This window comes from Artemia sp. Qi Xiang Cuo, chromosome 5 (genome assembly GCF_049724085.1).
Source record: "Artemia sp. Qi Xiang Cuo chromosome 5, ASM4972408v1, whole genome shotgun sequence".
NCBI classification, from domain to species: domain Eukaryota; kingdom Metazoa; phylum Arthropoda; class Branchiopoda; order Anostraca; family Artemiidae; genus Artemia; species Artemia sp. Qi Xiang Cuo.
The window spans coordinates 74,119,031-74,146,107 of NC_142798.1; the positions used below are offsets into that span (position 1 = coordinate 74,119,031).

Below are 27,077 nucleotides of genomic sequence, written 5' to 3' on the forward strand. Positions count from 1 at the left end.
GCTCCCTCAATGGCCAACAAAGTAAAGATGCCAAACAAGAAACGGAAAAAAAAAATTAAAATGAATAACCAAATGACTTTCATCTTTTAGAACGATCTTTTTTTTTACTTTCAATGGGTTTGTTTTGGAGGAATCATATTTTCTGTCCTAATTAAAAAGTATGGAAGCTACCGTTTCTTCCAAACCTCTAGTCTCTACTGCAAATTCATAGACTTATAGCAAAAAAAAAAATTTGAAAATTGAAAATCATTTCTTACTATCAAAACAAGCATAAAGCTCTCGAATTAACATCTCCCCAAACTGGTTGAATCGTCAAAATAAAACAATAAAAAATATACTTTAATATACCATGTATTACGGTTTTATTCAACAGGCTTAAAGATTTTAATATATTTTTTCCTAAACATAAAAAAAGACTGAAAGTAACAGGTTTTTTGTTCATTTTCTTATTATTTTGATTTTTTAAAGCTATGCTTTTTTGGAAAACTAATTAGATATGGTTTTATATATTTAGCAATGGCTCCATAATTTGGTTGTGTCTATATAAAAAATTTCCAGCTGTGTTTGTAGCCGAAATTATTGTGAAGATAATTTTCCTTTTGACTTTACATTTGACAATTATATTTATTTTTAAGCAAGGTCAAACGATACATTCCAGATTCTGTCAAAGGCTTTTAAGTCTTAGCTATGGATGCATATTTTGGGCTATGGCTTTATTAGCATTTTCGCTATTGTTTTAGCATAATATGTGTTAAACCTTGTTGTTCATGTAATTTTGCGATCTACAACTAAATTATTTTTAGGTGAAGCCAAGGAAGAAACTTCACATTGAAATTCCAGCGTGGCAGAAGTATTACGCTCTTCTGCATTTCTTAATTATGATCCCTGCCTATGAAATGTTTGCTGGCAGCTTCAAGGTATGGAAACATATCAAAAAACAAGTATTATGATAATCTTATTAAGAACACTGATCTTTTTTTTCGCGAAAGGTGAAGATCAAATATAAAACCAAAAATAAAGACAAAAACTTTGAAGAAAGAAATGAAACCTAAACAGAACAGAAATCTCTATGAACAATAAAGAAAACGAAGGAAAATTAAAGAAAGAAATGAAACCTAAACAGAACAGAAATTACAATGAACAATAAAGAAAAACGAAGGAAAATTACTACTAGTCAGTATGATGTTGACACCCCCTTAAAGTCCCTAAAATACTAGATTACCATTTATCTGGATTCATTATCTGAATTGGAAGTCTTGATCATCCAATTAAATTTTCTACCTGTTCTTAAGAGTTTTTCTAGTGACGTTTTAAGGGCTTAGATTTAAAATTGAATAAAGAATGACCAAAATAAGGGTATTTTTAAAACAGTAAAACTGGATGTTTTTAGTGGTGTTAATTCATGAAATTGCATTAGGAAGGGGTTTTTCCCATGTTTTTTTAAGGAAACACCAAACAACCATTTGTTTCACAATTTATTCGTTTTAAGTTTCAATTTGCAATGGATTGCATAGCTGGAAAAGTTACTTTGGTTACTAACAATCGACGTTTCTGAAAGTTTTAAAATATTGAAATCACTATGCATTTGAAATGAAATGAATAGATTCACCATTTGTAGATATTCAGGGTCAAGTTGTCAATAGCTATAAAAATGTGCACGATCAAACAGCTTAAGAAATTGCAGCTTTCTTTTGAAGGTGTGCTTGATTGTCCTTGGGAATCAACATGTTGTGAATATTTGAAAGTTACGGGCAAAAAGTGTTGTCAAATTTTGCTATTTATTTTGGTTGTCACATTCACAGCTCATCGTGGCAGCACTGACGAAAATGTGATAATAACTTTTTAATTTTGAAACAATGAAAAGAAAACTCCTTAGAAAATCAAGTTTCTCAGGTGTGAATTGACCAAAGATGGATCCAGGGATAAAATATGTCCTTGGCACTTTATGTGTGTTTAAGACATAAACTTCTTGTATTTATTAGTTAAAAAAACTTTTTCCACAAAATAAGTTTTTCAAAGAAAAGTAAAGAACTCTATTAAACAAAAAATGAGCAAAAATAAAATCAAATAATCTACCAAGCTTGAAACTACCACAAATCAGCATCGATAAATAAATGAAACCCAAAACGAACAGAAATTGCAATAAATAACCGAATCAAACTCAAAACGAGCAGAAATTAACATAAGTTGGGCGCAAAACACGTATGCCTTCCCAAGGCCAGAACAAAATTTGCACTTTACTGAAAAAATATAAATGTTTTTACTTGTATAACTTTAATAAATCAAATAATATTAACATTTTGATTACTAAATATCAGTATATGTATATCAAACTGACAATGCACATTCATTTGTATTTTTTCAGTGAAGTGCAAATTTTGTTCTGGCCTTGAGAAGGCATAGGGGTATTGCGCCCAACTTATGTTAGTTTCTGCTCGTTTTGAGTTTGACACGGTTATTTATTGTAATTTCTGTTCGTTTTGGGTTTCATTTTTTTATCGATGCTGATTTGTGGTGGTTTCACGCTTGGTAGATTATTTGATTTTATTTTCGCTCATTTTTTGTTTAATGGAGTTCTTTACTTTTCTTTGAAAATCTTATTTTGTGGAAAAAGTATTTTTAATTAATGTTTGTTCGTTTTATATTGACATAGTCTTTTCAGGGAAAAAGAAAATAATACTTTAAATCTTTTCGTTTCTTAAGACTTTATAGTTTGGCCTGCTATCTGTATGCTAGAGACGAATTTTCAGCAATTTTTGACAACATACACCGTTTTAAAAATCTGGACACAATTAGTACTGTTTAATTTAGTTTCATACCTCCTCTAGTTGACCTGAAATGAAAAACTTGATACCATTCGCAAAAAAATCTGTTTACGTTTTTTGATAGCTTGGATACACTTATGCTATTTTAAATGGTTAAATTTTAAGAGCACAAGTAGCCCCGACAGTTTGAACATAATACCCTCAGTCGTTCTTGGGATACTGCTGAGATGCCTTATTGGGAATTTGCATTATCACAGTGCATTTTGATTTAATCTTAAGACAACATTTAGTTTTTAAACCTAATGGGCAAATGGGAGGGAGGGCGTGGGAGGGTGGGAGTGGAAGGGGATTAGTTGCCCTCCAATCACTTTCGACTGTTAAAAAGGGCATCAGCCCTTTCTATTTTCAATCTAATGATTCCTTTTCGAAATTCCCACGACGACTCCTTCGATACGAAGTGCCCTGGTCTAAACCACAACAACAACAAAAAATAATAAATTATACCCACATCGATCTTTACTTTAAAAATGTCAAGCCTTCCAATCACTTTCGACTATTAAAAAGGGCACTAGGCCTTTCGATTTCCAGTTTAATGAGCCCTTTTGGAAACGACAACGCTTTCTATAAGCACCTTATATGCCCCCAAGGCATAAAATACAACCCTTACCCTAAGGTCTGTTAGGGAGGTTGTCATCCTCTAAGACTGAATTTCCAGAACTTTCAACTACGTTAAACAAAATGGCTATCTCAAAATTTTGATTGGATGTATTTTGGGAAATGGTGGCCGTGAGAAGGGCGGTAGTCGCTCTCTAATTACTTTCAACAATTAAAATTGGCCCTAGCCCTTTCAATTTCCCATCAAATGACCCCTTTTTAAGTTTCTACGACAAAACTTTCAATAAAAATCTTATATGCCCCCAGGGCATAACTTACAACCCTTTCCCTGAGTGCTGGAGGGGGTGTCATTCTCAAAGACCTAATTTCCAGAATTTTCTACTACGTTGAACAAAATAGCTATCCGAAAATTTTGATTGGATGTGTTTGGAGGAACGGTGGGCGTGAGAGGGGGGTTAGTTACCCTCCAATCACTTTTGACTATTACAAACTTTTGACATTCAATTTCCAATTGAATGAACCCCTTTTGAATTTTAACGACAACTCTATCTATAAAAACCTTGTATGCCCCCAGGGCAGAACTTACAACCTTTGCCCTTGGGGCTCTGGAGGGTTTGTCATCCTTAAATACATAATTTTCAGAACTTTCAATTAAGTTGAAAAAAATGGTTATCTCTAAACTTATACTGAATGTTTTTGGGAAATGGTGGGCGTAAGAGGGGGGTTTATTACTCTCCACTCACTTTCGACTATCAAAAAGGGCAATTTCAATTTCCAATAAAATGAGCCCTTTTTGAAATTACTATAACAACTTTATATATAAACTTCATATGCCCCAAGGGCATTACTTACAACCCTTGTACTAAGGGCTCTGAGGGGGTTATCATCCTAAAAGACCTAATTTCAAGAACTTTCAACCACGTTGAACAAAATGGATGAATCAAAATTTTGATTGGATGTGTTCGGGAAAAAGGTGGGCATAAGAGGGGCGTTAGTTGCTCTCCAATCACTTTCAACTATTAAAAAAGGCACTAGCCCTTTCAATTTCCATTTGAATGAGCCCTTTTGAAGTTTCTACGCTTTCAATAAAAACCTTTTACGCCCCCAGGGCATAACTTACAACGCTTGCCCTGATGGCTGTGGGAGGGAGGGGTTGTCATCCTTAAAGATCTAATTTCCAAAACTTCAACTACGTTGAACAAAAGGGCTATCTCTAAACTTTGACTGAATGTTTTTGGGAAATGGTGGGCGTAAGAGGGGGGTTTATTACTCTTCACTCACTTTCGACTATCAAAAAGGGCAATTTTAATTTTCAATCAAATGAGCTCTTTTTGAAATTTCTATAACAACTTTATATATAAACTTCATATGCCCCAAGGGCATTACTTACAACCCTTGCACTGAGGGCTCTGAGGGGGTTATCATCCTAAAAGAGCTAATTTCAAGAACTTTCAACTACGTTGAAAAAAATGGATATCTCAAAATTTTGATGGGATGTGTTTGGGAAAATGCTGGGCGTGAGAGGGGCATTAGTCGCTCTCCAATCACTTTCAACTATTAAAAAAGGCACTAACCCTTTCAATTTTCAAAAGAATGAGCCCTTTTGAAGTTTCTACGCTTTCAATAAAAACCTTTTATGCCCCCAGGGCATAACTTACAACGCTTGCCCTGATGGCTGTGGGAGGGAGGGGTTGTCATCTTTAAAGATCTAATTTCCAAAACTTCAACTCCGTTGAATAAAATGGCTATCTAAAATATTGATTGGATGTGTTTGGTGAAAAGATGGGCGTGAGAGGGGGGTTAATTGCCCTCAAATAAATTTCGACTATTAAAAGGGGCACTAGCCCTTTGAATTTCCAATCGAGTGAACCCTCTTTCAGTTTCTACGACAAAGATTGCAATAAAAACCTTATATACCCCATGGGCATAACTTACAAGCCTTGCACTGAAGACTGTGGGGGGAGTGTCCTGCTCAAAGGTATAATTTCCTGAACTTTGAACTGCGTGGAACAAAATGGTTATCTCAAAATCTTTATTCGTTGTATTTTGGGAAATGGTGGTCCTTTTTGAAGTTTCTACGACAACGCGTTATATAAAAACCTTATATACCCCCTGGGCATAATTTACAACCCTTGCCCTGAGGGCTGTGGGGGGGGGTGTCTTCCTCAAAGACATAATTTCCAGAATTTTAAACTACGATGAATAAAATGGCTATCTCAAAGTTTTGAGTAGATATGTTTGGGGAAAAGGTGGGCGTGAGAGGCAGGTTAGTTGCCCTCTATTCACTTTCAACTATTAAAAAGGGCACTAGCCCTTTGAATTTCCAATCGAATGAGCCTTTTTGAAGTTTCTACGACAACGCCTTCTATAAAAAGCTTATATGCCCCCAGGGCATAGCTTACAATCCTTGCCCTAAGGGCTGCAGGGGACCGTCCTCCTCAAAAATATAATTTCTATCTGTAAATCAACTACGCTTAAAAAAACAGCTGACTAAAATTTTGTTTGTATGTGTTTGGTGAATTGGTAGGCGTAGGAGGGATGTTAGTTGTCTTCCAATAACATTAAAATATTAAAAACGGCACAAGTCACTCCAGTTTCCAATTGAATGAACGTATTTCGAAATTTCTACGACAACTTCTTCGATACAAAGTGCCCTGCTCTTAGGAAAAAATTAATATATTATACATTGTGCCAATATCGTTCTTATATACCCCCAGGGCATAACTTAAAACCCTTGCCCTGAAGGTTGTGGGGGAGTGTCCTCCTCTTTACTTAGTCCCCGTCTCTTGTCTCGTTCTCGAGTGTCCCTCTTCTTTACTTAGGCAGCGCGATCGCGCTGCCATTATTTATACAACAACTTTCTATTTAAACCTTATAGGCCCCCAGGGCATATCTTACAACCCTTGCACTGAGGGGTCTGGTTGGGTTATCATCCTAAAAGACCTAATTTCCAGAACGTTCAACTACGTTGAACAAAATGGATATCTCAAAATTTTGATTGGATGTGTTTTGGAAAATGGTGGGCGTGAGAGGGCCATTAGTCGCTATCCAATAACTTTCAACTATTAAAAAATGTACTAGCCCTTTCAATTTCCAATTGAATGGGCCCTTTTGAAGTTTCTATGACAAAACTTTCAATAAATCTTTATATGCCCCCAGGGGAAAACTTACAACCCTTGCACTGAGGGCTCTGAGGGAGTTATTATCCTAAAAGACCTAATTCCCAGAACTTTCAACTATGTTGAAGAAAATGGATATCTCAAAATTTTGATTGGATGTGTTTGGGGAAATGGTGGGCGTGAGAGGGGCGTTAGTCGCTATCTAATCAATTTCAACTATTATAAAAGGCCCCAGTCCTTTTAATTTCCAATTGAATGAGCCCTTTTGAAGTTTCTACGACAACATTTTCAATAAACACTTTAAATGCCCACAGGGCATAAATAACAAACCTTACCGTGAGGGTTGTGGGGGGAAGGGTTGTCATCCTTACAGACCCAATTTCCATAACTTTCAACTACGTTGAATAAAATGGCTATCCAAAAATTTTTATTCGATGTGTTTGGGTAATGTTGGGCGTGGGGGGGGGCGGGGGCTAGTTGCCCTCCAATCACTTTCGACTATTATAAAGGGCACTAGCCCTTTGAATTGCCAATCGAATGTTCTTCTTTTGAAATTTCTACGACAACGCCTTCTATAAAAAACCTTATATGCCCCCAGGGGATAACTTAAAACTCTTGCCCTGAGGGCTGTGGGGGAGTGTCCTCCTCAAAAACTTATTTTCTATTGGGAAATCAACTACGCTGAACAAAATGGCTATCTCGAAATTTTGATTGGATATGTTTGGGGGAATGACGGGTGTAGGGGGTTAGTTGCCCTCCAATGACTTTCTACTATTAAAAAGGGCACTAGCCCTTTAAATTTCCAATCTAATGAGCCTTTTTTGAAGTTTCTACGACAACGCCTTCTATAAAAAGTTTATATGCCCCCAGGGCATAACTTAAAACCCTTGCCCTGAGGGTTGTGGGGGAGTTTCCTCCTCAAAAATATATTTTCTATCTGGAAATCAGCTACGCTAAACGAAACAACTATCTAAAAATTTTGATTGGATGTGTTTAGGGGAATGATGGGCGTGGGGGGGGACTAGTTGCCCTCTAATCACTTTAGACTATTAAAAAGGGTACTAGCCCTTTGAATTTCCAATAGAATGAGCCTGTTTTGAAGTTTCTAAGACAACGCCTTCTATAAAAACCTTATATGCCCAAGGGCATAACTTAAAACTCTTGCCCTGAGGGTTGTGAGGGAGTGTCCTCCTCAAAAATATATTTTCGATTTGGAAATCAACAATGCTGAACAAAATGGCCATCTCAAAATTTTGATTGGATGTGTTTGGGGGAATAATGGACGGGGGGGGGGGGCTAGTTACCCTGCAATCATTTTCGACTATTAAAAAGGGCACTAGAACTCTCGATTTCCAATCAAATGATCCCCTTTAGAAGTTTCTACGACGATCCCTTCCCTATGAAGTGCCCTGCTCTAAAGAAAAAAAAATAAACGATAAATTGTGCCAACATCGTTCTTATATGCCCACAGGGCATAACTTAAACCCTTGCCCCATGAGTTGCGGGGGAGTTTCCTCCTCAAAAACATATTTTCTATCTGGAAATCAACTACGCTGAACAAAATCGTTATATGAAAATTTTGATTGGATGTGTTTGGGGGAATGTTTGGCGTGGGGGGGGGGGCTAGTTGCCCTCCAATCACTTTCGACTATTAAAAAGGGCATTAGGCACTCCAAGTTCCAATCGAATGAGCCCTTTTAGAAGTTTCTATGACAACTCCTTTGACACGAAGTGCCCGGGTATGGAGGAAAAAAAAACATTGTGCCCACATCGTTCTTTACTTAGGCAGCACTATCGCGCTGCCTAGGAAAGGTGGAATTTTGTTCACAGCAATATTCAGATGTCAATTTTCGTGGCCTATCACCCTCAATCAGCTAGGGGTTTACTCGAATAAAGGTGGATTCCTATAAACAACTTAGTTAATTAAAAACAATTAATCCATGATAGAGAAATACAAAAGTAGTATTGAAAAGGAATGCCGGGGAGGAATTAAAAAGGAGCTATTTTCTTCTAAACATCCTCTCATTTGGTGATGATGGAGCTAATAAAGCTTTAAATCGTGATAGTGCTCACTGACAATGAATTTAAAGAATTTTGACCAATCAGCCAAAATGTAGCACGTTTTCCCAAGAAACAGATGCCTTTTTAGCTCGTTTAAGTGATTACGGTGCTCATTGACTAGTCTAGGACACATTTCCTTTTTTTACAGATTTCAACCGATCAAATTACATGTAGGATCTGTAAGGCTGGTACTTTTCGCCCAAGAAAGCAATATAATTTCAACTCTTTTTTTTCTATCTTTGTAACAATGAGGACTTGGAAAAAAATAAGTTTTTTTCTAAACAATGTCCCCATTGGTTTTGATAGCCTCCTATTGAGTTACTGCCCTTCAAATTGTGATAGTGCTCACTCAAAATAAATTAATTATAATTTAAATTGTAATTCTTTGAGATTAAAGTCAGGTTTGTACAATTTCATTTGGTTAGACTACATGTGGGATTTTAAAGGTTAGTATTTTTTCCTTTACCAAGAAACAAATCTTAAATCATTTAAGCCTGGTTCAAGTGGTTAAGATGCTCATTGACCACTCTGTGACATATTTCCTTTTTTCTGAATTTCGACCAATCTTATTAAATATAGGATTTTTAAGGCCGGTACATTTTACTCATGAAAATAACAGCTTGCTTGTAGACGAAACACCACTAAAGTACCGTTTAATTTTGTTCATATGGGTTTTGAAGAATCCAGTCATAAATTAGATTTTAAACAAACACAGATTAGGGAAGTTAATTTAACCTGATATCAATGGGCTATAAAAAAGGGAGTGAATCCAGGATTTTGGGAATATATTCAGCGTAGATTTTCCATCCAAAAATTACACATGTAAAAAACTTTATGTAAATGGACAAAAAAATTGCCAATTTTTTTACTTTTTTGTTCTCAGTTTAACCCTTAAGCTAGGTTTTGACGCTAGTCAAAGTCTGCTTTGAAATATGGATGTCCCATCACCCACAAAAAATTGTCCTCGTGTGGTCAAATATTTAAATCGTTAATGTTTCAGATCTGAGTTAAAAAATCCCTTTTTCTTTCTGACAAAATTTTCTAGTAAGTTTGACTAAATTTTGCTTTCCATCAGGCATACTAGCTGAAGTAGCGATAACGATGTTGCTTGTGTAAGGTTGCCCCTACTATCAGTGCTAATAAATTTGGTAGCATGTTACAAACTGAGGCTTGGGTAAGAAATCGTTACTCAGAATTCAGTGACAACTGATTTTTATTACAAAAGAAGATAAAAAGAAAAATATTCTAATTCTGATTATGTTGAAGATTTCTAAACCTCTTCTAGGTATAATTTCTATGGTCTACGTGTTCAATCCACCAATGTTTACCGAAAAGAAAAAGATTAAGTTAATTCTAGGCTATCGAATGTTTCTACTTAAAAGAGTTACACTTGAATAGCTAGTCAAGGCTTGAGTTCTGGGTTATTAAAATCCTTTAGTTCACACTATTGCTGAGCTAAGCTAAGAAAAACCGTACTTGATTTTATTTCAATTTTCATTAACCCAAACCAAGAGATCCTCTTATTATTTCTTGAAAAGGGCTGTGTATTCCCTGGACCCTTAGTAAACTTTAACTTTAGCAGGGGAAACTCTCAATTGAAAATATCTGGACATAAAGGTCTGGAAATTCTTAAAATGACAAAATTGTTCCCTTTTTCCCTAACCTATCTGCATAAACATTAAGGCCACCTTTGTATAAACATGCAGTACGGGTTTAACGAAATGAAAGAATGATTAAAAGGGAACATGGTTCTCCTTCGTATAAACGTCTGGATATTGCACAAAGAGGGGGGGGGGGTTAATTTTGTTGTCTGATAATTCCAATTTTCGGATATAAGGTCCTTATAAAGTCAAGCTAAGTCCCAAGGAACTCTAGGCTGAAAAGGGGAGCACAAAGGGCTCGTCCAACGTTGACTTCTTGGTTAAGGTTCCTTTCCTCTTTGAACCCTCAGTTATTCGAAGCTTAAATTTCTCGGAAGATATTCAATTTAGCTTATTCTAACCTTAAAATGTTATTTTGTCCAAATGGCTCAAGTCTTCTCTAAGTGGAAATACTACCAAGCTATAAACCCAAAATCAACGAACTTTAGTAAAAATGCTTGGTATTAGCACTCGTTGTAATTAATTTCTCTTACATATGTATTAAAGTTGACTCCAAGTGACCGAAATCCTTAGAGGTTTTCTTCTTATTTTAATTTTATCTTCAAACTTTTATCTCCAAGGGAAATTCGGACAGACAGTGGTAGTCTACCTTAATTACAAAGTAAAAACACTTACTCCTTGTTTGATCCAAAAAAGACTACCCTGTTTTCGTCCCCGAATCCCTATTTTAAGTTTTGTCTTATTTTGTTCTTCTGTTCTCTCATTGGCCAGATACCAGTTTTGATGTAATCCTAATAATAGTTCTTTGTTCAAAAGGTTAGTTTCCGCTTTCTCTATTAAAAACCCTGTTTTGTCATGTGATACAAATCACGTAATATTTCTTGCTGTTTACCCCTCGAGTTTGAAACGGTGGTCTGGCATTTGCATTTTATGGCCCTTGATGGATCAAGGGTATTCTTATTCAAATGTAATGTTGTTTGTTTTCCTTACACATAGAAAATTAATACTTCGTTACCTTTATAATTACTCAAAAGTAATACTTTGCTATTCTTACAATTTGGTCAGGTTATGATGGCTTTCCCACATTCTTACACTAGGTAGTTTTTGTGTGACAAAAATTTTCGTTTCTGCAAAAAGCTTACCTATAATCACAGAAAAGAGCCTTGTCCCAATAATCATGAGCAACCAGAAGCAAATTTGTGGTAGGTTCGTGAGTTATATTTAAATCTGTCGAAACTCCGTAGTAAAGATCAAATGTTCCGAATAAGCTTGTTTCTAGCAGCACACATTAATGAAAACATTTTTCGAAGAAACTGAAGACAAACTTATCGGCTACCAAAATACATCTCTACCACATACATTTTGTCTTTGGCGATAATATTAGAATCAGACTCTTATTGTTTTTTTTTGTTTTTTTACAGCTGTTGACGACCATCCAGATAATCGGATTTTCTATTTACTTCTTGTTTTCGTTGACATCTATTGGTATGATCTACGACAACCACCCTATGAGTGCCATCTGTGAAATTGTGCGATCTGCCATATTTATGGTACTCACAAGCATTTACACATTTGGGATCAATTCAAGCGTACTCATGGCGTTCCGGGTCTATTTCTTTTTGTCTGCCTTGTGCTGGTCTGTTCTTATGCAAGTCAATTTGAGCGAAGAAAAGAAGGATATGTAAAATATTACCACACAAATTATTTATGCTGTTTTATTTTTTGAAAGGTGTGGCTATAGTATGGCCCAGATATTAGTCAATTGTGAAATAAAATGTCATCAATAATTTTTTTTTTGTTTTGCTTAAGTAGTATTCCAAACGCAAGTCTAAAGACCAATCTTTTTGTGTCATATGGGTTTTCTTTAATGAGACAGAAGTCGAAACATGAAAGACTGAAAAACATATCAACAAATTATCTATGCTACAACATATTACAATTACAACATATAACAACGTAGGCTACCATAAATATTATTAATTTATTGTATTTACTGATACATTATCATCTATTATAATTATAGAAAAATTATAATACGTTATGTATGCTACTGCTTTGTTTATCAACCATTTAGTCAAAACGATTATCTTCACGTCAATATACAGAATGGCGTTCAAAACAATCTCCAAGGAAAATTATTTTGACCTTTTGCCCATAATATTTACGAATAGCACAACAGGAGCTAAGCGGTTTTGACGGAAAAAGTAGAAATCGAAAAAGTTTTGTTTTAAAATTGAGGATGTCGAGAAATTAAAAAGTGGATAGAGAACAAAATTGACAAAACTCATCATCAAAAGGTGTTTTCAACTGAAAAAAAAGATGAGAATCGACAATGGAATTAAGAATTTTATAAAACTCACTTCGAGATTATTGAATTGCAAACTGAGGAACACCAAAATTTATGAGCCCAACTGCCCAGCAAAATCCACAATATGTTATTCTAGCGCAGCTTTGGAAATTAGAATTCCAAATCACAATTATAAATCCCCGGTTCTGATTCTTTGCAACCAGCTTGCACATAACTCCTTTTGACTAAATTTTAAAGCAACTTAAACTTTCTATGAAAGTTTCTCCTTTACACCCTATCATAGGATATAGGGTATGCCCTATACTCTTTATTCTCGATACCCTAGCAAAGGTGATAGTAGGAACAACAGGAGTAGTATTTGCTACAGCAGTAGTAGTATTAGTAGTAAGCAGTAATGGTATTTGCATTTTTCCTTTTTGGTCTAGTGCAACCAAAAAGTCCCCTCCTCATGTACTGATAGTTTTGACTTAATACTTTAAGCAGTTTTTGAGATATTTCTGATACGTCCTGTTGATAACTAGGATGCATAGTGGGTCTTGATTCAGCCCAACATGCCCCTCAACAGTCACTGAAGCTCCATATTAATACTATTTGCATTAGTGATATTAATACTGACATCATTATTAGTATTATTACTACTACTACTGCTACTACTACTACAAAAACCAACGAAGAGAAAAATCTCAAAAACAAAACAACAAAAAAAACGAGACTGTGGCCAGTGGAGAGAAAAGAAAAGACAAATGCAAAACAACGTGGATACTTAAAACAAAGAACACTTGGCCACCGACACCACTAATACCAACACACTAAACAATAAATAAAAAATAATATCATGTATTATACATCCTCTGGGAACAACATATCAACAAAACCCCCACAATAAATAGATCATTTAATCAGTCAAAACTCACATTCAGCAAAAAGCAATTCCTTAATGGTTTTTCTAAAAATATTGGGATCACCAATAGTCTTAATATCACAATTCAAACTATTCCATTTCCACGTACCTCTATAAAGAACAGAAAAACATGAACGGGAAGATATACCACTAGGTACACAGAAGTCCGCGCTACCCCTTGTATCATGAGAATTAACAGTAGACCTAATGGACAATAAATCACCCAAACAACGAGGCTGAACATCCTGCTGCAGTCAAAAAATAAACCACAATACATAGAATTCACGAAGGCCTGCAGCCGGCAAAATTTTTAAAGTTGGGTAAATTTCTCGAACAGACATACGTGGAGATATACCGGCTAAAATTCTTACTGCATGATTTTGTAGAACTCTTATTGGTTTTAGGATAGAAGAAAAAGTAGAGAGCCAAATACTTGAACAATAAAGTATATACGGGTGTATTAAAGAAAAATTAAGATGGCGAAGGACAGACTTAGGAAACAATGTTGGAGTTTCTTCATTATACCGAGATTTCTTGCCAGAATTTTGCTAGTTAAAGTAACATGTTCCTTAAAAGATAGAGTTTCATCTATTACAATCCCAAGGTATTTAAAAGACGCAGTCCGTTTTATAACGCAATTAGAAATATCTAATTCCTTTATCCATGGGTAAAAGTTAGGTGATCGCGAGAAAATAATAAAGTTAGACTTAGCCATGTTAATCCTTAATTTATTTACCCTCATCCATGCTGCAATTCTATTAACTGATTCCTTCATGGAAATCTGCAGCAGCTCCGCTGTCTTAGCTGTGCTAATGGCTGTTGTGTCATCAGCAAAAAGTAAAATTGCTTCATTAGTCGGGTTTACCGTTAGTTCATTTATTCTATAGCAAAAATTATTTATACAATTTGGTAAATCATTAATAAATATCAAGAATAATATAGGACCGAGAACTGATCCTTGCGGAACACCTATTTCAATACGCTTTTTTTCGGAAGAAGAATCATGTAGTTGGACATACTGATAACGATTACTTAAAAAACTTCTTAAAAAATTTAATGATTTACCCCTCAAACCATACACCTCACACTTCTTAAGTAGAAGTTCATGATCCACAGTGTCGAAAGCTTTCATCACATCTAAAAATATAGCACCTATTTTGAAACCTTTATCTAATACATCATTAATAATAGTTGTCAAATAAATCATCGCCTGTTCCGTTGTCCTTTTTCTACGGAACGCAAATTGTGTCTCTACCAGTAACTTATGATCCTCCAAAAAACTCATCATTCTAATACTAAAACACTTCTCTAAAACACGGGAAATAATGCGTAAAACAGATATCGGTCCATAGTTTCCTGGGTCATTTTGAATACCACCCTTATGAATTGGGGTTATACGGGCAACTTTAAAACAGTCTTTCTTTGACGAAAACACTCATTAATTAACCCACATAAAACTTCAGCTATAACAGGAAAAATACATTTAAGTGTTTTTAGAGTAATATGATCGCCAACAGATGAATTACTACGCAACCCATAAATAATTTTTTTAATTTCATCAACTGTTAGAAGTCTAAGGTGAAGAGACACATCAATGGGGTCCCCCAATAAGGACTCGGACGTTGGATCACCACTATCAGGTACAACTGACATAGCTTAATTCAGACCAATATTTGAAAAAAAAAACTCAGAAATTCATTGCATATGTCCTTTTCAGAATTCAAAGTCTTTCCCATTACACTAACTAATTCATCAGGTACACTATTTATTTTTAATCCAATCACTTCTTTTATTAGTCCCCAGGTTTTCTTAGGGCATCCTTCGACCTCCCTAAACTTTTTCTCAAAATATTTCTTTTTTTCATTTCTTAAAATTGTATTCAACCTATTTCGATAAATTTTATATAATTGCTTATTTTCTTGTGTCGGGTTAATTATTTGAGCTCTAAACATTTTATCTCTTACATTTATTTGCTTTAAAATCACAGGACTAATCCAAGGTTTTTTGCTTGAGTGCTTAAAATTACTGTAAATTACTTTAATTATTCTGTTGCGAAATAATCCTTTTGTTAGCTATTACTGAAGCAAATCGTTTTGGTCTACCAGGTAAAATAGTCCCCTGGTTATTATTTAAAATCTTAACTCCCTTATTGACTGTTGATTCACTCTTTAGAAGGTTATCATAAATTGGGTCAATATTTAAATTACCTGTGTCCCTATTTATCGAAAGGTTAGCAAACATTTGTTTCTTAATTTCTATGGCTTCCCTCGCCCATTGGGTGTAACCCTTATCCTTTGAAATAGCTAAGGCTTCATCAAATTTTACAAAATGATCTGGTTGAAACCAAATATGCTCTGCTAAAGCTGAAACAAAAGTTTCTGGAGGCTTGCTTAATTGTAGGGTTTTTTCTATTGAATTTCGGTGTTCAATAAACCTTTAAACAAATTGTTGGTGAGTCCTACCAATATAGAACTTCCCACAAGAACACGGAATTTTATACACCCAACTTACTAAATTTCCCTAGGTTAAATCCTTACCAGAACTAAAGAAACTACCCATTGACCTCAACAATTGGAAACATGTATCAGTACCAAATTTACGTAAAACCCGTGAAAGTTCTCACCCAAACCAGGTACATATGGTAATGAAATGAAACATTTTGATACATATAAATCTAAAGACTGAGAAACCCCGATAACCCTACTATCATGTTTAACCCGTCTATTTTCAATTATTTTGTCAATGAACTTAATTGGATAACTATTACAAAACAAAATATCCCTCAAGTATAACAATTCCGAATCCAGAAATTACTGGGAACAAATTCTAAAGGCTCTATCCACTAGTGAAATTACAACCCACCTTTTCACCGACATAGGGTGGCAAGAATGAAAATTTAAATACCTATCATTTTGCGTTGGCTTTCTGTAAATCGAGAAAAGTAAATGGAGATCCCTTTTAAATAATAAAATATCCAGAAAAGATAATTTATTATTATCCTCAAACTCAACTGTAAATTTAATATCATTATCAAAACTATTTAAATGCTTACAAAATAGGTCTAAGGAGCCCAATCCATGTTTCCAAACGCACATCACATCATCCATGAACCTACCCCAGAAGCAAGGGGAGATTCTAAAACTGTGTACAGTGGAGGTTTCAATGGCATCTATGAATAGATTTGCCAATAAAGGAGAAAGAGAAGCCCCCATAGGTAACCCAAAAATTTGTCTATAAAACTCCCCTCTAAAACCAAAATAAAAAGAAAATTCATTTACTAGGATAATTAGTCTCATAATGACTTCAATATCCAAACTGGCTAAAGTCACATCTAGTATTAAATCATAGTGTTTTTCCAATTTACTTTTTAAAATGTCCTCGCACCTTTTTAAATCACAATTTGAATACATGGACGCAACATCGGAACTGCAAAGAATTGACCTATCCTCCAACATGAAATTTCGCAATTTATTAGTAAGATCAGTCGAATTTTTTAAATATGATTTTTGTGTTCCTAAAAGTGGACGCAATGCTACCGACAACCATATTCCTAATTTTGAAACAGGTGAGGAAAAAGTTGACACAATGGGGTGGAGGGGGCTCCAGTCTTATGAATCTTAGGTAGACAATAGATCTTGGGTGCCGAACAACCCCTAGGATAATATTTGTAATAAAACTGTGGGGTAATGTGAAATTTTTTTTTCATTGACTCCAATTCCTTTCTTGTTGATTTTACATATTTATCTGTAGGATCAAAATCAAGTTTTTGTATGTAATAGTGTCAGAAATAATGGATTTCATTTGATTATTATAGTCTTCAGATTTCATTTGATTTTTATGTTCATAATTACGATCGTGTTTCCCTTATCGGCTCTGGTGATAGTAAGGAATTTATCCTTTTTCATATCTGAAAGTATTTTAATGTCATTTTTTTGTGAAATGTCCTTACCAATTAAGCTCATATTAAAGGTGTTCAGTTTTCTTACGATCTCGGCTCTAAGTTCTTGAGGAGTATCAACTTTATCTATAGAAGCCATAATTCCTGACTCCACCTTTGAAATCATTTTTGAATAGGAGATTGGTGTTGGAAAACAGAACTTAGAACCCTTCGAAAAAATGGCTTCCTGTTGACTATTTAAGTTCATTGACAAAATAATTGAAAATAGATGGGTTAAATATGATAGTAGGGTTATTGGGGTTTCTCAGTCTTTAGATTTAGATGTATCAAAAAGTTTCATTTTATTACCATATGTGCCTGGTTTGGGTTAGAAACTTTCACGGGTTTTACGTAAATTTGGTATTGATACATGTTTCCAATCGTTGAGGCCAATGGGCAGTTTCTTTAGTTCTGGTAAAGTTTTAACCCGGAGAAATTTAGTAAGTGGGGTGTATAAAATTCCGTGTTCTTGTGGGAAGTTCTATATTGGTAGGACTCACCAACAATTTGTTGAAAGGTTTATTGAACACCGAAATTCAATAGAAAAAACCCCTACAATCAAGCAAGCCTCCAGAAACTTATTTCAGATTTAGCAGAACATATTTGGCCTCAACTAGATCACTTTGTACAATTCGTTGAGGCTTTAGGTATTTCAAAGGATAAGGGGTACACTCAATGGATAAGGGAAACCATAAAAATTAAAAAATATATGTTTTTTAATCTTCTAATAAATAGAAACACAGATAGTTTAAATATTGACCCAATTTATGATAATCTTCTAAAAAGTGAATCAACAGTCAGTAAGGGAATTAAGATTTTAAATAATCACCAGGGGACTATTTTACCTGCTAGAGCAAAACGTAATAGCTAACAAAAGAATTATTTCGCAAAAGAATAATTAAAGTAATTTATAGTTTTTTTTTCCTCAGTTACTCTGGTGTCCTCACTGAAGTAACTCTATAATAGCATCTTTTCCCTACGTGGATCAGTTTGCACCAATTGTACATTTTTTTGTGTGGTGGTTTTATTGGTTTTTGTTTTATCTTGTTTTTTTTTATCCTGTTTTTCTTGTGTTTCTTTCGAGCTGAAGACGCCTTGTTTGGATACAGGCGAAATATCCTCGTTGTTTTGCATTTGTCTTTTATTTTCTCTCCACTGGCCACAGTTTCGTTTGTTTGTTGTTGTTTTTTTTAGGTTTTTCTCTTTGTTGGTTTTTGTAATGGCTGGCCAGTTCGGCTTAAGATCTTTCCTTCGCCAATTTTACGGGCAAAAATTAGCCACTTCTGTCAATTATTATTTGTCTTTAGTTAAAAAACATGCAAATCTGTTAAATCAAAAAATTTTCTTAAAAAATTGCAAGAAGGAATCAGTGATTCCGAAATTTTTTAAAATATGCACCCATTTTGGAACTGAAAATGAAACAAAATTAAAACATAAATTAAGCCTAATGGCTTTAAATCACGTAATTTTTGAACAAAAACAGAGACGTTTTCAACTGTCTAAGGACTTAAATTCTATTGGAACCCTTTTAAAAAATAACCTTCCATCTGACATTTTTATGCGAATTAAGGAAATGACCTTTAGATCTTTTGGCCATGATTTTTATTTGTCCAAGGTTCGTTTGGTTGACCAGTTTAATATACTTTTGTTTGTGAGGTTCTATGATTCAGATGTTTTTTATCCTCGTCATTGTCTGGGTCCAGCAATTAAGAATTTGTCTTCTAAACCTTTTAATATTCAACGCGAAGCCGTTTTGTCGAAGGGTTCTAAGTTCTATTTTCCAACACCAATCTTTTATTCAAAAATAATTTTAAAGGTGGAGTCAGGAATTATGGCTTCTATAGATAAAGCTGATACTCCTCAAGAACTTAGAGCCAAGATCGTAAGAAAACTAAACACCTTTAATATGAGCTTAATTGGTAAAGATATTTCACAAAAAATGACATTAAAATACTTTCAGATTTGAAAAAGGATAAATTCCTTACTATCACCAGAACCGATAAAGGAAACACAATCGTAAATATGAACACTGGAGACTATAATAATCAAATGAACTCCATTATCTCTGAAACTATTATATACAAAAAACTTCATTTTGATCCTACAGATAAATATGTAAAATCAACAAGAAAGGAATTGGAGTCAATGAAAAATGATTTTCACATTACCCCACAGTTTTATAACAAATATTATCCTAGGGGTTGTTCGGCACCCAAGATCTATGGTCTACCTAAAATTCTTAAGACTGGAGCCCTCCACTATTCCGTTTTTTTAACTTTTCTAGCACCTGTTTCAAAATTTTGAAAGTGGCTGTCGGTAGCATTGCATCCACCTTTAGGAGCAAAAAAATCATAATTAAAAAACTTAACATACCATAATAATAATTTCAAAAATTTAATGCGGGATGATAGTTCAATTCTTTACAGTTTCGATGTTGTGTTCATGTATTCAAATTATGATTTAAAAAGGTGCGAGGACATTTTAAAAAGTAAATTAGAAAAATACTTTGATTTAATACAAGATGTGACTTTAGCCAGTTTGGATATTGAAGTCATTATGAGACTAATTATTCTAGTAAATGAATTTTCTTTTTATTTTGGTTTTAGAGGGGAGTTTTATAGACACATTTTTGGGTTACCTATGGGGGCTTCTCTTTCTCCTTTATTGGCAAATCTTTTCATAGATTCCATTGAAACCTCCACTATTAACAGTTTTAAAATTTCCACTTTTTTCTGGGGCAGGTTCATGGATGATGTGATGTGCGTTTGGAAACAAGAAAGGGACTCATTCAACTTATTTTGTAAGCATTTAATTTGTTTTGATAATAATATTAAATTTACAGTTGAGTTTGAGGATAATATTAAATTACCTTTTCTGGATATTTTATTAATTAAAAGGGATCTCCATTTACTTTTCTCGATTTACAGAAGACCAACGCACAATGATAGGTATTTAAATTTTCATTAGTGCTACCCTATGTCGGTGAAAAGGGGGGTTGTAATTTTACAAGCGGATAGAGCCTTTAGAATTTGTTCCCAGGAATTTCTGAATTCGGAGTTATTATACTTGAGGGATAGTTGGTTTTGTAATAGCTATCCATTTAAGGTCATTGATAAAATAATTGAAAATAGACGGTTTAAACATGACAGTGGGGTTATTGGGGTTTCTCAGACTGTAGATTTAGTTGTATCAAAAAGTTTCATTTCATTACCATTTGTACCTGGCTTGGGTGAGAAACTTTCACAGGTTTTACGTAAGTATGGTATTGATGCATGTTTCCAATCGTTGAGGCCAATGGTTAGTTTCTTTAATTCTGGTAAGGATTTGACCCGGGGAAATTTAGTAAGTGGGGTGTATAAAATTCCGTGTTCTTGTGGGAAGTTTTATATTGGTAGGACTCACCAACAATTTCTTGAAAGGTTTATTGAACACCGAAATTCAATAGAAAAAAACCTACAATTAAGCAAGCCTCCAGAAACTTTTTTTCAGCTTTAGCAGAACATATTTGGTTTCAACCAGATCATTTTGTAAAATTTGATGAAGCCTAAGCTATTTCAAATGATAAGGGTTACACTCAATGGGCGAGGGAAGCCATAGAAATTAAAAAACATATGTTTCGATAAAACCTTTCGATAAATAGGGACACAGGTAATTTAAATATTGACTCAATTTATGATAACCTTCTAAAGAGTGAATCAACAGTCAATAAGGGAGTTAAGATTTTAAATAATCACCAGGGGACTATTTTACCTGCTAGACCAAAACGATTTCTTCAGTAATAGCTAACAAAAGGATTATTTCACAACAGAATAATTAAAGTAATTTACAGTTTTTTTATTTTTCCTAAGTTACTCTGGTGTCCTCACTGAAGTAACTCTATAATAGCATCTTTTTCCTACGTGGATCAGTTTGCGCCAATTGTATTTTTTTCTTCTTTTTGTGGTGGTTTTATTTGTTTTTAGTTTTAGATTGTTTTTTATTTATCCTGTTCTTCTTGTTTTTCTTTCGTGATAAAGACGCATTCTTTGTATACAGGCAAATTATCTAGGTTGTTTTGAATTTTTCTTTTCTCTCCCCTGGCCACGGTCTCGTTTTTTTTTCTTTAAGATTTTTGTCTTTGTTGGTTTTTGTCATGGCTGGCCAGTTCGGCTTAAGATCTTTCATACTACTACTACTACCACTACTACTACTACTAGTAGTAGTATGAGTAGTATGCATATAGTGCTTATTAATTTGCTTAACATACCCTTAAAATAAATAAAAGTTCAAATAGGGATAAAATCCTTTTAATAGACAGTGATGATATATTAAAAGGATTAAAAGGATTTTATCCCTATTTGAACTTTTATTTATCGTCATGGAAAGGCAGTGTGGTCTCCGAAATTATCTACGTCATACCCTTAAAAAGGCTCTGAAGGTTTCAGCGTAATGTTCTAAGTCGTTCTTGATATACTATTGATGCTGCCGTTTGACAGCCTGCGCACGTGTAGCGTGTTTCAATTTAATTTAATACAACCTCAACATTTTCTGAAAATATTTCCTTAATACCCTTACCCTTAATAGTAATATTAGTAGTAGATGTAGGGGTAGTAGAGATGTAGTATCTTTTGGTTGATTCAATATCCCCCTTAACTTGCACTGGAAGTATCAACTCAACACTCTAAACAATTTCAAATATATAGCTGTTACGGCCTTCTAATAATCTGCATCCACAGTCGTAGTAGATGAAATTGTAGAAGTAGCTGTAGTAGCAGTAGTATTAGTAGTAGTATGCACATTTTGCATTTTGTCCTGCTCAATATCCGCTTAACATGTCCTGAAAGTTTCAACTTAATACCCCAGACCATTTCTGGGTTGCTGCTAGTACGCCCTTTTGACAAACTCCTTGCACATTGTGTGGTTTTATTTAGTTTAACACACTTCACCTTAATATCTTTAGCGTCAGTAGAAGTAGTAGTCGTAGCAGTCGCAATGGTAGTAACAGGCACACAGTGCCTATTTGTTGTTTAAACATATCCCTCAACCTTGTTCAATTGACCATCATTCCCTTTTAATCCCAACTTACTACCCACAGTTATTCCTGAATTTCCCCGTTTTGACAACCTGTATGCATTTAAAATGTTTTAATTTAGTTCAACACTCACTTGAGCTTTCTCTGAAAGCTTCACTTGAATGCACTTGGTCTATTTGAATGTCATAGGTTAGACAAACCCTATTTTGAAATAAAAAACACTATATGCAAACAACAGGCAAATTACATAGCATACAGCCCTTGCTCTGAGCGATGTAGGGGGTTGACATCCCCAGAAACACAGTTACTGGACCTTTAAACTATTCTAAACAAAATAGTTATGTCTAAATTTTGATTAGATGTGTTGTTGGTGAAAAATAATAATACTTTCTGCCCACACCGTTCTTTATTGAGGCAGTGCTTTTGCGCTGCCTTTGATTCTTCAAATTGTTTCAACTGGTAAAAAACACCCTGGCCGTTAGTAGAAAGGGGGTTACCAGCCCCACGCGACACCCCTGCTGCCACCTACAGCTTTTTTACATAATTTATGCATGTTTTTATGGTTTTTGTCAGTGAAAATGAAAAAACAGAATTTTTATCACTTGAAAAAACATGAATTCTCTCACAATTATGTATGTTTTCTTTGACGGTTATGTGTGTTGGTCAATCTATTTGATGTTTTTCATGGATGTCAACAGCAATTCATGTCTGTTTTATGGTTCGTTGTCAGTGAGAATGAAAAATTAGAAACTTTCTCACTTTTATGGATGTTAACAGCAATTTATGTCTGTTTTATGGTTTTTGTCAGTGAGAATTAAAAAACAGGAACTTTCTCAAATTTATGGATGTCAACAGCAATTAATGTTCCTGTTTTATGATTTTTGTCAGTGAGAATGAAAAAACAGTAACTTTCTCACATTTATGAATGTCAACAGCAATTTATGCCTGTTTTATGGTTTTTGTCAGTGAGAATGAAAAAACAGGAACTTTCTCATATTTATGGATGTCAACAGCAATTTATGTCTAGGCCTCATGAGCTCGTGACAGGACCACGTGGCTTATGGTTTTCTCAGTGAGAATGAAAACCAGAATATCCAGGTGTAATGACATTGGGGTGATTTACATAATTGGTGGGGGAATTATTGGTTCACGACTGGGGAATTAAGAAACAAACATGGCTTCTTTGATCTTTAGGCTAACCTAACCTGAGAATTTGATTTACATAATCGGTGGGGGAGAATGTATTGATTTACGAAAGGGGAATTAAGAAACAAACCTGGCTTCTCTGATCTTTAGGCTAACCTAACCTGAGAAATTGATTTACATAATCGCTAGGGGAATGTATTGATTCACGAAGGGGGAATTAAGAAACATTATGGCTTCTTTAATCTTAGATCTGAGGGATAAACGTTCTTTAGGTCAGAGAGAAAAATTAATATTCTATTTTTAAATAGGGCTTCATTGATCTTTAGTGTCAGGAATTAGAATTATGCGGGAGTCTAAAGAGACAGAAATTATATTTTTAAATACGGCTTCACTGATCTTTAATTCGGAGAGATAAACTGAAATTCTAACAAAACCCTAATAGTGTAGCTAGGAAATTGATGTGATGAAAAGATTAACGTAGGAAAGGGTTTCATAGAAATTTCAAATGCGTCAGCGCAGAGATGCCAAAAACAAAAGGAATACGCTGAAGTTACGATTAGGGATTATTTGGGCGGAACCATTTTAGGGAATTATTTCGGCGAAACAGTTAGAGACATTTTAAAAGATGATTTAAAAGATGATTTTAGAAGAGGATTTGAGTGTGAAACTCTCTGGTCGTCATAATACACAAGTTCCATTTGCACAGTGTTGTGAGGTCCCCTACCACAACCCCAAAGAGTCCTCATACCCCACCCCAACCCCGAAGGGTCCTCATACCCCAACCCCGAAGGAAGCCCCCCGGTCCTCAAAGGTCCACCGGACTCCCAAAGGGCCACCCGGACCTCAAGGGTCCCCCAGACCCCCAAAGGACCTCCCAGGCCCCAAAGGCCCCCTCCCCCCTTGGCCCCCAAAGGGTCCCCCATCCCTCTCCCTCCCTTTCCTCCCCCTCCTCACCTTCCCCTCCCCCACCCCCTCCTCCCCCACCCTTCCTCCCCCTCCCCTCCTCCCCCTCCCCTCCTCCCCCTCCCCTCCTCCCCCTCCCCTCCCCTTCTCCCCCATTTTTAATATTTTTTTAAACCTATAGTCTGGGGTGTTTATTGTGCTATTTTGAACTTTCATATCTATTCTTCTTAGCACCTCATAGGTGTGTGTTGTCAGAAATCCATGGTTTGGATTACGTATATTACTATTGTAGAGATTTCGGAAATCGGTTACTTATTCATATACGTATGTTTGTAGTCTCAAGCCTATAGGTTGTGGTGAATCGTTTGATTTTGAACTTTTAAGAGCTGGATTTCTTAGACTTTCATGGGTGTGTGTTGACTGAAACTTCTGAATTTGGATATGTAAATTACTATTTCGGGCTTTTCTAAGCTAGATTTATTAGTCTTTTGTTGGTGTGTGTTGTCTGAAACCGAATAGTTGTGATTTTCAGTTTTTTTTTATGGACTTTTAAGAGCTAGGATTCTTAGTCCCTTATAGGTGTTTGCTGTCTGAAACCTATAGTTTGGGATGAGTAGTTTGCTATTTCAGGATTTTCAGAGCTAAGGTTTCTTAGTATTTCGTAGGTGTGTGTTGTCTGAAACTTATGACTTGTGGTGTCTAATTTGCTCTTTCAGGCCTTTCTGAGCTAAGGTTTCATAGTATTTCGTAGGTGAATGTTGTCTGAAACTTATGATTTGGGATATGTAAATTACTATTTCGGGCTTTTCTAAGTTAGATTTCTTAGTCTTTCGTTGTTATATGTTAACTGAAACCTATGATTTGGGATATAAGGTTCTTAGTCTTTCGTTGGAGTCCGTTGTCTGAAACCTACGATTTGGGATTTGTAGTTTGGTTTTTGGACTTTTCAGAGCTAGGATTCATAGTCCCTCATAGGTGTTTGTTGTCTGAAACCTATAGTTTGGGATGAGTAGTTTGCTATTTCAGGCTTTTCTGAGCTAAGGTTTCTTAGTATTTCGTAGGTGTGTGTTCTCTGAAACTTATGATTTGAGGTGAGTAATTTGCTATTTCAGGCTTTTCTGAGCTAAGGTTTCATAGTATTTCGTAGGTGAATGTTGTCTGAAACTAATGATTTGGGATATGTAAATTACTCTTTCGTTGATGTGTGTTGTCTGAAACCAATGATTTGGGATGGGTGGGTTGCTATTTTTGACTTTTCTGAGCTGGATTTCTTAGCCTTTCCTAGTTATGTGTTGTCTGAAACCTATGATTTGGGAAATGGTTAATTTGCTATTTTTGACTTTTCTGAGCTAGGTTTCTTAGCCTTTCATAGTTGTGTGCTGTCAGAAAATTATGATTTGGGATTTGTAGTTTGCTTTTTAGACTTTTCAGAGCTAGAATTCTTAGTCCCTCATAGGTGTTTTTTGTCTGAAACCTATAGTTTGGGATGAATAGTTTGCTATTTCAGGCTTTTCTGAGCTAAGGTTTCTTAGTATTTCATAGGTGTGTGTTGTCTGAAACTTATGATTTGAGGTATGCAATTTGCTATTTCCGACTTTTCATAACCAGATTTCTTTGTCTTTCGTAGGTATGTGGTGTCTGAAACCTATGATGTTGGAGGTTTGGGTTGCGATTTTTTGACTTTTCTGACCTGGATTTCATAGCCCTTCGTAGGTGTGGGTTGAGTTAAACCTATGATTTGGGGCTCAATTTTTGATAGAAGATAGAAAAGTTCATGATGTCTTGTGAATTTTACCAAAGAACACAATTAAGTTCTAATTTCTCCAGAGAAAACAAAAATCTTCCACTTCAGTTCTTTATTTCACAAAGACATAAAGAAATTTAAAGTTCAATTCTAAATTTTTCGGTGGAAGATAGAAAAAGTAATACCATACTTATGAATGTTTTCACGGAAGATAAAAAGTTCTAGTCCAATTTACAATTTTCTCAATGAAGTGAAGAAAAGTTCAAGTTTTCTACTGAATTTTACCAAAGAACACAATTCAATTCTAATTTATCCAGAGAAAATAAAAATCTTCCACTTCAGTTCTTTATTTCACAAAGACATAAAGAAATTTAAAGTTCAATTCTAAATTTTTCGGTGGAAGATAGAAAAAGTAATACCATACTTGTGAATATTTTCACTGAAGATAAAAAGTTCTAGTTCAATTTAAAATAATCTCAACGACGTCAAGGAAAGTTCAAGTTCTCTTCTGAATTTGCCCAATGAAAAAGAAAGTAGTTATTGATAATTTCTATTATTACAAATAATATAAAAATTCTCCACTTCAGTTCAAATCTATCTCAAAGAGATGAAAAATTTAAAATACTGTTCCAAATTTTTCACAGAAGATAAAAAAGTTCAAGTTCTCTTCGGAATTTTACCAAAGAACACAATTCAATTCTAATTTCTTCAGATAAAACAAAAATCTTCCACTTCAGTTCCTTATCTCGCAAAGACATAAATAAATTCAGAGTTCAATTCTAATTTTTCGGTGGAAGATAGAAAAAGTAATACCATACTTGTGAATATTTTCCCGGACGATAAAAAGTTCTAGTTGATTTTAAAAATTTCTCAACGAAGTCAAGGAAAGTTCAAGTTCCCTTCTGAATTTTACCAAAGAACACAATTCAAATCTAATCTATCCAGAGAAAATCAAAATCTTCCACT

General features: G+C 34.8%; 1 protein-coding gene across 1 annotated transcript; it reads left to right on the plus strand.

The window, feature by feature from the left end:
• Positions 1-757: 757 nt before the first annotated feature.
• Positions 758-11,889, plus strand: LOC148952508 (uncharacterized). The gene is made up of 2 exons (XM_089088996.1): positions 758-917; positions 11,583-11,889. Exons 1-2 carry the CDS (start codon positions 879-881, stop codon positions 11,844-11,846), a joined length of 303 nt encoding a protein of 100 aa, XP_088945122.1. The 5' UTR covers positions 758-878; the 3' UTR covers positions 11,847-11,889.
• The last annotated feature ends 15,188 nt before the right edge of the window (positions 11,890-27,077 follow it).